This window comes from Macaca fascicularis, chromosome 7, assembly GCF_037993035.2.
Source record: "Macaca fascicularis isolate 582-1 chromosome 7, T2T-MFA8v1.1".
Classification (NCBI taxonomy): Eukaryota; Metazoa; Chordata; class Mammalia; order Primates; family Cercopithecidae; genus Macaca; species Macaca fascicularis.
This window is the reverse complement of record NC_088381.1, coordinates 122,807,409-122,819,786: the sequence shown is the minus strand read 5'-3', so window position 1 is coordinate 122,819,786 and position 12,378 is coordinate 122,807,409. Positions and strand designations below refer to the sequence as shown.

The 12,378-nt window shown below is 41.4% G+C and overlaps 1 protein-coding gene across 9 annotated transcripts in view; it reads left to right on the top strand.

Annotated features, from left to right (window-relative positions):
- Positions 1 to 12,378, top strand: part of WDHD1 (WD repeat and HMG-box DNA binding protein 1) — an 86,059-nt gene that overhangs the window by 63,468 nt on the left and 10,213 nt on the right. For 6 of the 9 annotated variants that reach the window (XM_045396447.3, XM_005561310.5, XM_073997428.1 and 3 more), the window contains 7 exons: positions 2,169 to 2,283; positions 2,951 to 3,082; positions 6,391 to 6,611; positions 6,710 to 6,825; positions 7,012 to 7,065; positions 11,689 to 11,732; positions 12,117 to 12,287. In XM_045396447.3, coding sequence (XP_045252382.2) covers positions 2,169 to 2,283; positions 2,951 to 3,082; positions 6,391 to 6,611; positions 6,710 to 6,825; positions 7,012 to 7,065; positions 11,689 to 11,732; positions 12,117 to 12,287 — 853 coding nt within the window. Of the gene's footprint in view, positions 1 to 2,168; positions 2,284 to 2,950; positions 3,083 to 6,390; positions 6,612 to 6,709; positions 6,826 to 7,011; positions 7,066 to 11,688; positions 11,733 to 12,116; positions 12,288 to 12,378 lie in introns of those variants that run through there. The other 3 variants (XM_005561308.5, XM_045396446.3, XR_012415808.1) reach the window with 3 other exon arrangements.

Here is a 12,378-nt window from a genome sequence, read left to right as displayed (position 1 = left end):
ATATTGATTTGCATATGTTGAACCAACCTTGCATCCCAGGAATAAAACCTACTGGTTGTGGTGTGTTAACTTCCTGAAGTACTGCTGGATCTGGTTTGCTAGTGTTTTGTTGAAGATTTTTGTATCTCTGTTCATCAAGGATATTGACCTGTAGTTTCTTTTTTTGTTGTGTCTTTGCCAGATTTTGGCCTGAGGATAATGCTGGCCTTATAGAGTGATTTGGAGAGGAGTTGACTTTTTGGAATATTTTAGTAGGACTGGTGCCAGTTCTTTGTGCATCTAGAATTCAGCTGTGATCTCTCTGGTCCAGGGCTTTTTTTGGTTGATAGGTTTTTTATTTATTACTGATTCAGTTTTGGAACTCATTATTGGCTTGTTCACAATTTCTTTTTTTTCTGAGTCAGTCTTGGGAAGTGTTATGTTTCCGGGAATTTATCCGTTTCCTCTAGATTTTCTTTGCTGTGCAGAAGCTCTTTAGTCTAATTAGGTCCCACTTGTCAATTTTTGTTTTTATTACAATTGCTTTTGAGGACTTTCTCTTTCTTTCTCTCTCTCTTTTTTTTTTCTTGAAACAGGGTCTCACCCAGGCCGGAGTGCAGTGGCATGATCATGGCTCACTGCAACCTCCCAGGCTCAATTAATCCTCCTATCTGTCTCCTGCGCAGCTAGAACTACAGATACACACCATCACGAACCTGGCTAATCTTTAAAATTTTACCCAGGCTGGTCTCAAACTTCTGACCTCAAGTGATTCTCCCATGTTTGCCTCCAAAAGTATTTGTATTACAGGTGTGAGCCCATTGCCTCTAGATTTTCTGGTTTGTGCACGTAGAAGTGTTCATAATAGTCTGTGAGGATCTTTTGTATTTCTGTGGAATCAGTTGTAATGTCACCTTTGCCATTTTCTAGTTGTGCCTATATGGAGCTTCTCTCTTCTTTTCTTTGTTAATCTAGCTAGGAGTTTATCAATCTTGTTTATCCTTTCAAAAAACCAATTTTTTTGTTTTATTGATCCCTTGTATGGATTTTTGAGTCTCAATTTTGTTTAGTTCTGCTGTGATTTTAGTTATTTCTTTTTTTCTGCTAGCTTTCGGGTTTGTTTGTTCTCAGTTATCTAGTTTCCCTAGATGCCATATTAGATTATTAATTTGAGATCTTTCTAACTTGATTTAGGTGTTTGGTGCTATAAACTTTCCTCTTAACATTGCTTTTGCTGCATCCCATATATTTTGATATGTTGTGTCTGTTTTCATTTATTTTAAAGAATGTTTTGATTTCTGCTAATTTCATTGTTTATTCAAAAGTCATTCTGGAGTATGTTGTTTACTTCCCATGTAATTTGTGTGGTTCTGAGAGATCCTCAGTATTGATTTCTATTTTCATTTTACTGTGGTCTCAGAATATATGCATGGTATGATTTCAATTAAAAAATTTTGAGACTTGCTTTACAGCCAAGCATGTGGTTGACCTTAGAGTAGTATGTTCCACGTGCAGCATCATCAGCATTTATCTTGGTGATAACATGGATTCTATGACAGGTGTTAATAGTATAGTTTTTATGTTTTAAAAGTGGGTAGTTTGCTAAGGAAAATATGAAGAGGGCTGATTTGACTTTTAGTGGTTGTCATTTTATAAAGTGATATGTGAGGCTGGGCAGGGTAGCTCACGCCTGTAATCTCAGCACTTTGGGAGGCAAAGGCAGGAGGCACACTTTAGCCCAGGAGTTCGAGTCCATCCTGGGCAACATGGCAAAACCCCATCTCTACTAAAAATACAAAAGTTAGCCAGGCATGGTGGCACATGTCTGTAGTCCTAGCTACTTGGGAGGCTGAGGTGGGAGGATCGCTTGAACTTGGGAGGTTGGGGCTTCAGTGAACCGTGATCACACCACTGTACTTTAGCCTGGGCAACACAGTGAGACCCTGTCTCAAAAAAAATAAGTGAGATATGAGAAGAAATTTTTCTATTCTTGAAATGCTTGTAGGGATAGTCTTTATGCCTAGTCAAGCCTAAAACACTTTTTAAAAAAGAGATATTTGTTACATATAATTAAGGCAGCTATTATAATAATACTATTCTAAGTTATTAACTTTTGAAAACTTTTTTAATTTTGCAGTTTTTATGACATGTTAGCAAATTTTTATGGTGGAACTTTTCTTTACTGACAGGTGCATTCCTTGTAAAGGTTCTCGGTTTCCCCCAACCCTTCCACGCCCTGCCGTTGCTATATTATCCTTTAAGCTTCCTTATTGTCAGATTGCAACAGAGAAAGGACAAATGGAGGTATGTGGAAGTCTTACCTTGACACTTTGAATTTGATAATACAGCACCTGTGATACATACACTTTAAAATTGTCGTGATGGCCACTATATTCATTACTGTATAATTACATGAATAGGGGTAGCAGGGAGGGAGGAGGACTGCTTAGGATCACCAGGCCACCTGATTGCCATCACTGCTTCCAGGGACTTTGTCTACAAAGTAAACAGGTGTGACTATCAGAGACCCACTGGGGAAAGACTTACTCTCAGGATAGGGCATGTCCCTGAGAAGAAGTGCCTCCATCATTTTGTGCCGTAGGCACCTGGCTTACCTGACCCTAGTCCTAGCCCTGTGTCATCAAAAGTCATTTGAAATCTGCAATTAGTTACTCTAAATAAGAAACAAATTAGCTTTTAAAAAGTTTGTTTACCAAGTTCTCTGAGCATTCATTATGATAGCTAGGAAACTGTTTTAAATGCTGTATTCCTCCCCAACTGCCTTTTTTAAGGATAGGGGAAAAAGTTAAGCTGTAGTATCACACTAGAATTTGAATTGTAAAATAAACTTATAGAAAGGAGGGCTTCAGAACATATTTTATTCAAAAACTGGTGTCTTGAGAGAAATATTTAACACTTGTCTCATACTAAGGTGATAGTTGGCATTAAGCAATTTTGTTCACTTTTGTAGGAGCAGTTTTGGCGTTCAGTTATATTTCACAACCACCTTGATTATTTAGCTAAAAATGGTTATGAATACGAAGAGAGCACTAAAAAGCAAGCAACAAAAGAGCAACAGGAACTTTTAATGAAAATGCTTGCGGTGAGTAAAATAAATATACTGAAGATGTTAAAGTTAAATGCTTTTCTATAGGTTGAATTTCTTAAAGGTCTGTGCATTAGGACTAAGTCCCACAACCTAAGATTCTTAAGTTTGTTGTTGTTGTTGTTGCGACGGAGTCTCGTTCTGTCACCCAGGCTGGAGTGCAGTGGTGTGATCTCAGCTCACTGCAACCTCTGCCTCCTGGATTCACACAATTCTCTTGCCTCGGCCTCCCGAGTAGCTAGGATTACAGGCGCCCACCACCACGCCCAGCTATTTTTTTGTGTGTGTTTTTAGTAGAAACGGGGTTTCACTATGTTGGCCAGACTAGTCTCGAATTCCTGACCTCATGATCCGCCCGCCTCAGCCTCCCAAAGTGCTGGGATTGCAGGCATGAGCCACCGTGCCTGGCCATTCTTAAGTTTTATCTGATGGCATTTTCCCCTATAAAGTTCTATTTTCTGGTTGGTCTTGCAGTTAAATTTTTTTTTTTTTTTTAGACAGAGTTTCACTCTTGTTTCTCAAGCTGGAGTGCACTCGTGCAGTCTTGGCTCACTGCAACTTCCACCTCCCGGGTTCAAGTGATTCTCCTGCCTCAACCTCCTGAGTAGCTGGGACTACAGGCGTGTGCCACCACACCTGGCTAATTTTTGTATTTTTAGTAGAAACAGCATTTCACCATGTTGGTCAGGCTGGTCTTGAACTCCTGACCTCAGGTAATTCACCTGCCTCGGCCTCCGAAAGTGCTGGGATCACAGGCATGAGCCACTGTGCCCAGCCTAGAATGAATACAACATTACCTTGTAGCTAAGATCATATGCAGGAATAAACATCTCTGGGGCTACTGCCCTTTTGCTTTTGCCCATCAGTCTGTGTTTTAACAGGCCCTCAAAGTAACTGAGAACTACTGCTCTAGTTTCTGTTACTGTTTTACAAAGTTTGAGTGTATACTTTTTTTTAATATCCAGGGCTGGGCAATCTTAAGAACTTCGATCAGGCTTTTAGATATGCCTGCCTTTTGTCATCCTCTTTGAATTAGGCAGCTGTGTGTGATGAAAATTTATTTGTGACCAGTGGCCAGGTTTGATGTCTAGAATATTTAAGTACATTTATCTCTGGAGCAGGGTGTCTTAAAGTTCCTGTGCTTGTGTCCCCACTCGTGGTTGGTTTATGGAGAGGAGTATAGTATTATTTCTTCTCTATTTGTTTTACACCAGACTTTACGCCCCTGAGAGCAGAGACCTGCTCACTGCTGTATGCCAGGCAATGATGTGGTGGCTTAACACATAGTAGACCTTAATATTTGTTGACAGAGTGAATGGTCCAGACTTTTAATTTTAAAGTTGAAGAAACAAGGTTCTTAGAGCAAAGTGGTATATGAGACCACAGAGCAAATTGCCACTCTTGTCTCTAAAAAGTAGTACTCACTACTGTCACCTTTATGCAACATGGCCTTAAGTTTGGTATTAAGAAAACTCATTTTGGTAGTAAGAAAACTTTATTGTAGAATAAGCTTTATTCCTTTGATAAAGTGTTACTTGTGGTCCAGGAACTAGCAGCCTTTTTACTTTGTACAACACATGTAAGGAAATATGTTTCATGTATTTGCTATTTAGCCTTAGAGGAGCTTTTCCTTGTGGCAGTGTTTCTCATATCAAAAATACCAGGGGACTCATATCAAAGATACCAGGGCAGGAGGATATCTTGAGCCCAGGATTTCGAGGGGATTGGTGAGTTCTTTAGCATTCCTGGCCCCCGGGCAAATGCCTTTAGTTCAGCATAGTCACTGTGGAAACCAAACTATTCCTTTTTCTTTTCTTTTTTTTTTGAGATGGAGTCTCGCTCTGTTGCCCAGGCTGGAGTGCAGTGGTGCGATCTCGGTTCACTGTAAGCTCTGCCTCCCGGGTTCACGCCATTCTCCTGCCTTAGCCTCCTGTGTAGCTGGGACCACAGGCGCCCGCCACCACGCCCGGCTAATCTTTTGTATTTTTACTAGAGACGGGTTTCACCATGTTAGCCAGGATGGTCTCGATCTCCTGACCTTGTGATTCACCCGCCTCGGCCTCCCAGAGTGCTGGGATTATAGGCATGAGCCACCACGCCCAGCCTCCTTTTTATTTCTAAATGCCCCCTGAGGCAGTGGAGGCAGTGTACCATCCTGATTAAGAAGTACTGATTATAGATAAATGATACTAAAAATCTTGAAAAGGACATCCAGGTGAATATCTAAAGCTTCTGTGCTGATGGATCAGACATGGAATATATAAGTAAGAAAACAGTTCTAATATGCTATGAATTAGGAGACCCTTAGTAATCTTCAAAGTACCAATTTTTCTCAGTTTGTTGGTTTTCTTTTTTGTATTTTTTAGAGACAGAGTCTCACTGTCACCCAGGCTAGAGTACAGTGGCAAGATTGTGACTCACTGCAGCCTCAACCTCCTGGGCTCAAGTGAACCTCCTGTCTCAGGCTCCTGAGTAGCTGAGACTACAAGTGCATGCCACCACGCCCAGCAAATTTATTTTTTGTAGTTACAGGGTCTCACCGTGTTGCCCAGGCTAGTCTCAAACTCCTGGCCTCTAGCGATCCCTCTGCTTTGGCCTTCCAAAGTGCTGGGATTACAGGTGTGAGCCACCACGCCTGGTCCCCTTGGCTTTTTTTGTTTTTTGTTTTTTTTTTGAGACAGAGTCTTGCTTTGTCGCCCAGGCTGGAGTGTAGTGGTGTAATCTCGGCTCACTGCAACCTCCACCTCCCGGGTTCAAGCGATTCTTCTGCCTCAGCCTCCTGAATAGCTGGGATTACAGGCGCACGCCAGCATGCCTGGCTAATTTTTGTGTTTTTAGTAGAGACGGGGTTTTGTCATGTTGGCCAGGCTGATCTCGAACTCCTGACCTCATGATCCACCCACCTGGGCCTCCCAAGGCACTGGTATTACAGGTGTGAGCCACCATGCCCAGCCTCCCCCTTGAATTTTTTAAATGAATTTCTTAATTTTCTTGCAATTAGTAGCTTAAAGTGCTATGTAATATTTCATCAAATCTAAGCCACTATTTATGGCATAATGCACCATTACTTTATTCATTTAAGCCATGGAGACACAAAAATGCTGCCAAACTGACCCACCATTAATTGTAATTAATTGTAATTCCAATTTCAAAGATGTTAAAGCTTGTAAAAATGTGCATCTTAGAATCAGGGAGTTACAGTAGCTAGAAAACTATTTTCTCAGTTTTACTAATAGTGTCAGTATCTTTAAAAAGTTTTACTTGATGTGATTTGATCTTTTTTTTCCCCCCCCTTTTTGGATTAGCTTTCTTGTAAACTGGAGCGGGAATTCCGTTGTGTGGAACTTGCTGATCTAATGACTCAAAATGCTGTGAATTTAGCCATTAAATATGCTTCTCGCTCTCGGAAATTAATACTAGCTCAAAAACTTAGTGAACTGGCTGTAGAGAAGGCAGCTGAATTGACAGCAACCCAGGTGGAAGAGGGAGAAGAAGAAGAAGATTTCAGAAAAAAGCTGAATGCTGGGTAAGAAATAATTCAGTTGTTTGAATTTTCCTTTACTGTCTTGATTGTTAAGTTGGTCTTTACATAGCTCTTTATTGAATAATCTTATTTTCTCTTAGTTACAGCAATACTGCTACAGAGTGGAGCCAACCAAGGTTCAGAAATCAAGTTGAAGAAGATGCCGAGGACAGTGGAGAAGCTGATGATGAAGAAAAACCAGAAATACATAAGCCTGGTGAGATACATTTGCAAGCCCATAAATGATGAGAACTATCATGGATGTGGCTTTTCCCATTTTACTTAACTGAGGGAAATTGAATACTCATACTTTTTTTCAGACCTCTTTGCTGTCAGGTTGTTTTATATTGAGGATGAGTTTATTTTCCCTATTTACATTATATTGCTTTATTTTAATCTGTAGGACAGAACTCATTTTCCAAAAGTACAAATTCCTCCGATATTTCAGCTAAGTCAGGTGAGAAATATTTATAAATTTGTAATATCAAGGAAATTTTGAAAGTTGTCTGTAAAGTGGCACATCTACGCAAATACACCTTACCCCTTAAGGCCATTTTTGTGTGTGTGTGTTTATGTTTTTGTTTTTTAATCTCAGATGTTGTTTGTGAAGCTATGGTCATTTAACAAATGTTTATAAACTGCCTATTGTGTGTCAGGCATTTTACTTAATGGTGGATACAGAAGTCAAACAGACATGCATGGTTGATCTCTGTTTTAATGCTATTTTAGCCCAGTTGGGAAGACAGATCTGGATATCACTGAGGAAACATGCAGGATACTGGAGAAATAGTTAAAAGGAATTGAAGGCCAGGTGCAGTGGCTCACGCCTGTAATCCCAGCACTTTGGGAGGCCAAGGCGGGCGGATAACGAGGCCAGGAGTTCTAGACTAGCCTGGCCAACATGGTGAAACCCCATCTCTACTAAAAATACAAAAATTAGCTGGGTGTGGTGGTGTGTGCCTGTAATCCCAGCTACTCGGGAGGCTGAAGCAGGAGAATCGCTTGAACTCAGGAGGCAGAGGCTGCAGTGAGCTGAGATCGTGCCATTGCACTCCAGCCTAGGCAATGGAGTAAGACTCTATCTCAAAAAAAAAAAAAAAGAAAGAAAAGAAAAGAAAAAAAAAAGGAGTTGAAAATAGTTGCGTTCAGGGAGTGGGCCTGCGGGATAGAGAAGGTTGGAGTAGGGCCCTGCTGGCCTTTTGTCAGTGGGGAGCATAAACCTTATAATACCATTTGACTTTTTAAACTGTGGACATATGTTACTTTCATTTAAAAAATTAACTTAAAAAACATATAGAATATGAAAAGAGCGTATAACACATAGCTGTCATCTAGTCGGTGGAGAATAGGTAGGGACTCCAAGGCAGACCTCATGGAGTATTTACAGCAGAGACCTGAAGGATGAATAATAGTCAGCGAGGCAAAGATGTATGGGAACAGGAGCCGAAGAGAAGCATTGGACTTAAGGAACAGTATGTGTGAAGTGAAGACTGCAAAAGGATGGTGTGAAAAGCTCAGAGAGCAAAGAGAAAGTGGTGCTGAAGGGTTTTAGAGTGATGGGCAGGAGCCAAGTCATGCAGATCTGTATAGGCCATATTGAGGATTTTGGTCTTTTTTTTTTTTTTTTTAATAGAGATATGGGGTGTCACTCTGTTGTCCAGGCTGGTCTCAAACTCAAGCAATTTGCTCACCTCCACATCCCAAAGTGTTGGACCTACAGGTGTGAGCCACCACACCCAGTCAGGATTTTGCTCTTTATTCTAAGGTCACTGAGAGACTGTTGTAGGTTTTAAGCAGAGATACAGCATGGCACACTGTGCTGAAGAAGAATAGATATACCCAGGCATGATGGCTCACGTCTGTAAACTCAGCATTTTGGGAGGCCAAGGTTGAATGATCACTTGAGGCCAGACGTTTGAGACCAGCCTAGGGAACAACGAAACCCTATCTCTACAAAAAGTAAAAAATAAAAATATTAGCCAGGCATGGTAGTGCACGCCGGTAGTCCCAGGTATTTGGGAGGCTGGTGCAGGAGGATATCTTGAGCCTAGGAGTTTGAGAGTGCAGTAGGCTATGGTTGCACCACTGCACTCCAGCCTGGGTGACAGAGCAAGACCCTGTATCAAAAAATAAGTAAATAGGCCAGGCATGGGGGCTCACGCCTGTAATCTCAGCACTTTGGGAGGCCAAGGCAGGTGGATCACTTGAGGTCAGGAGTTCAAGACCAGCCTGGCCAAAATGGTGAAACCATATCTCTCTTAAAAATAAAAAAAAAATTAAAAAAAAAAATCATGCCTGTAATCCCAGCTACTTGGGAGGCTGAGGCAGAATTGCTTGAATCCACGAGGTGGGGGTTGCAGTAAGCGGAGATAATGCCACTGCACTCCACCCTGGGTGGCAGAGTGAGACTTCATCTAAAAAAATAAGAAGAAGAGTAAGTAAATAAAAATTAAAAAATAAATAGACTACAGTGGCAGTCCAAATGAGACTGAATAAGGGCCTGAGCTAAGGTGATGATGGTGATGTTAGAAAGAATGGGCAGAATTGGAGAGCTATTTCTGAAGATGATGAAGAGCATGTAGGAGTTCAGGGCATAAAGAATGACTCAGTTTCTTGTAATAGAAGAAAAACTTAAGCACATTTAAATCTTACAGGATTAATTTGAGCGTTCCGTGATTCATGAATCAGGGAGGCACCAAACCGCAAGGGGCTAGCACTCTGTCAGGAGAGAAAAAAGGGGAAACTTCTATAAAGTATTTTCAGAAACAAGATAAATAAAACAATTTTTATTGGCTAGATGGAAAGTTTTTTTTGTTGTTGTTGTTTTGTGGGGATGGGGGGATACAGGGTATCTTGCTTTGTCACTCAGACTGGAGTAGAGTTGGAATGCACTGATGCAGTCCTAACTCACTACAGCCTTGAAATTGTGTGCTCAAGTGATCCTCCTGCCTCACCCTACTGAGTAGCTATGACTACAGTTGTGCATCACCATGCTTGGTTAATTTTTGGTGTGTACTTTTTGTAGAGAGAGGGGCTCGCTTTGTTGCTGAGGCTGGTCTGGAACTCCTGGGCTTAAGCAACTCTCCTGCCTTAGCCTCCCAAAGTTCTGGGATTATAGGCACAAGTGGCCATGCTCAGCTGGAAAGTTAGTTAGTTCCTCCCTCCCTCCCTCCCTCTCTCCTTTCCTTCCTTCCTTCCTTCCTTCCTCCCTCCCTCCCTCCCTCTCTCCTTTCCTCCTTCACTCCCTCCCTCCCTCCCTCTCTCCCTCTCTCCTTTCCTCCCTCCCTCCATCTGTCCCTTCTTCCCTCCTTCCCTCCTCTTTTTTTTCCCCCAGGGTCTGACTCGTCACCCAGGTTAGAGTGCAGTAGCATGATTATGACTCACTGTAGCCTCAACCTCCCAGACCCAAGCGATCTTTCCACTTCAGCCTCCCAAGTAGCTGGGACCATAGGCATGTGTCACCATGTCTGTCTAGTTTTGTTTTGGTTTGGGTTTTTTGTTTCGTTATGTTTTTTGTTTTTGTAGAGACAGGGTCTCTCCCTATGTTACCCAGGCTGGTCTTAAACTGGGCTCAAGCAGTCCTCCCTCCTCAGCCTCACAAAGTGCTGGGATTACAGGCATGAGCCACCATGCCAGGAAAGCTCTTAATTAGAGATTAGTTTGTTAACACTGGCTTGAGTACTTGAGTGAATGATGGTGCCATTTCCTAAGTCAGGAAACACTAGGGAAAAGCAGATTTAGAGAGGAAGATGATGAATTACTGTAAGGTAAGTAGAATGTCATGAAGACAGATATTTGAATCAGGAGCTCAGGAAAGTATTCTGGTCAAGAGATACAAAGTGAAAATCACTGGCATAAGTATAGCAATTTAAACCATGGGCATGGGGAAGCAAGCATTGGGGGAGAATGTAAAGCAAGAAGAAAAATGAGCTTAGGACTAGGGAATCTCCAACATTTGAGCATCGGGTAGAGGAAGAGGAGGAACCAACTATTGGAAGACAATGAGTCCACAGGTCCAGAGAGGAAGGAACTAAGTCAGGGAATGCAGTATCTCAGAAGTCAAGAGAGGACAAAGTATCAAGAAGAAAGGAACAGTCAGCTATGTGGGATGCCATTGATAGAGCCAATAAGGTGACTGACAGGTATCCACCAGATTTGACCATGTAGAGATCATTGAGGACCTTAGCAAGAGGAGATTCTGTAGGGTAGTAGGGCTGGAAGTGCTATATTGTATGGAGGAATGTATGGGTGGTGAGGAAATGATAATAGTGTCAACAGCTCTTGGAAAAATTTGGCTGGATGACCGGGCACAGTGGCTCATGCTTGTAATCCCAGCACTGTGGGAGGCCAAGGCAGACGGATCACCTGAGGTCAGGAGTTCAAGACCAGCCTGGCCAACATGGTGAAACCCTGTCTTTACTAAAAATACAAAAATTAGCCAGGTGTGGTAGCAGGCGCCTATAATCTCAGCTACTCGGGATGCTGAGACAGTAGAATTGCCTGAACCTGAGAGGTGGACGTTGCAGTGAGCCAAGATCGCTTGGGCAACAAGAGTGAGACTCTGTCTCAAAAAAAAAAAAAAAAAAAAATGGCTGGATGGAGGAGACGAGAGAAAATGATGACTGGAAGGAATGTAGGGTAGAGAAGGTTTGGTTTTTGTTTCTTTTTAAGTTGGGAAACTTTAGGGGCCAATAAATAGGGAAAAGTCAAAGATGTAGGCTGTCAAGAAACTTGATAGGTCAGGTTTTCTGACAAAGCAGGAGGGCATGGGATACAGAACACATGTAAAGGGATTACTAACCTTAGCTCAGACTAGCCACTGCCTCTTCCGCAGTAACAGGAGAAAAAGATCTGTACATACTGAATATGTTTCAGTATGTACATATTGGGATAGTTCACATTTAATAGCTTTTATTTTGGCTTAGAAACAGGAAAAAGGATGTCTGTTAATAGTTTTTAAAAGTTGCAAAATACATTTGTTTTCATTTAATGGGGATTACAATATTCTATGTAGTATTATAGATGTCAGAAGTCATCTATTTTCTACCATTATTAAGCAAGGGTTTCTTTTTTGTGAAAGGTGCAGTTACCTTTAGCAGCCAAGGACGAGTAAATCCCTTTAAGGTAAAGTCTTCCAAGTGATGTTTTATATTATTTAAATACATTTCTATACAAAGAAGTATTTCCAAGTGATGAGATGACTCTCCCCAGACTTGGAGGCATGAAAGACTGATCTGTGTGGAAACAGAAGAAAGCAGCACTTGGGCTGAGAGTTGTCTTTTCCACCTACCTTCTAAGTACCTATGGTTTTGAAAGATACCTCTGTCTTTCTTGGGGATGTGATATTTGGGAATATATGTATCCTTCTTAATTTGGATTGTACCAAATGTATTTAGTTCTAAAGATGAGATGGCAATACAATCTTAACAGAAATTTTAAGAAAAAATAAGTCTCTTGGGATATTTTTCTTCTTTAAACATAAAGTGCTAACACTAGTTTGCTCTTTAGGTATCAGCCAGTTCCAAAGAACCAGCCATGTCAATGAATTCAGCACGTTCAACTAATATTTTAGACAATATGGGCAAATCATCCAAGAAATCCACTGCACTTAATCGAACTACAAATAATGAAAAGTCTCCCATTATAAAGCCTCTGATTCCAAAGCCGAAGCCTAAGCAGGTACTGTTTCAGCTACCCTCCTCTGCAGTAAGCAGCATGGGATCTGTTTGTCTTCAGTTTTGTTCACTGTTTCAGATATAGGATAGGAGGT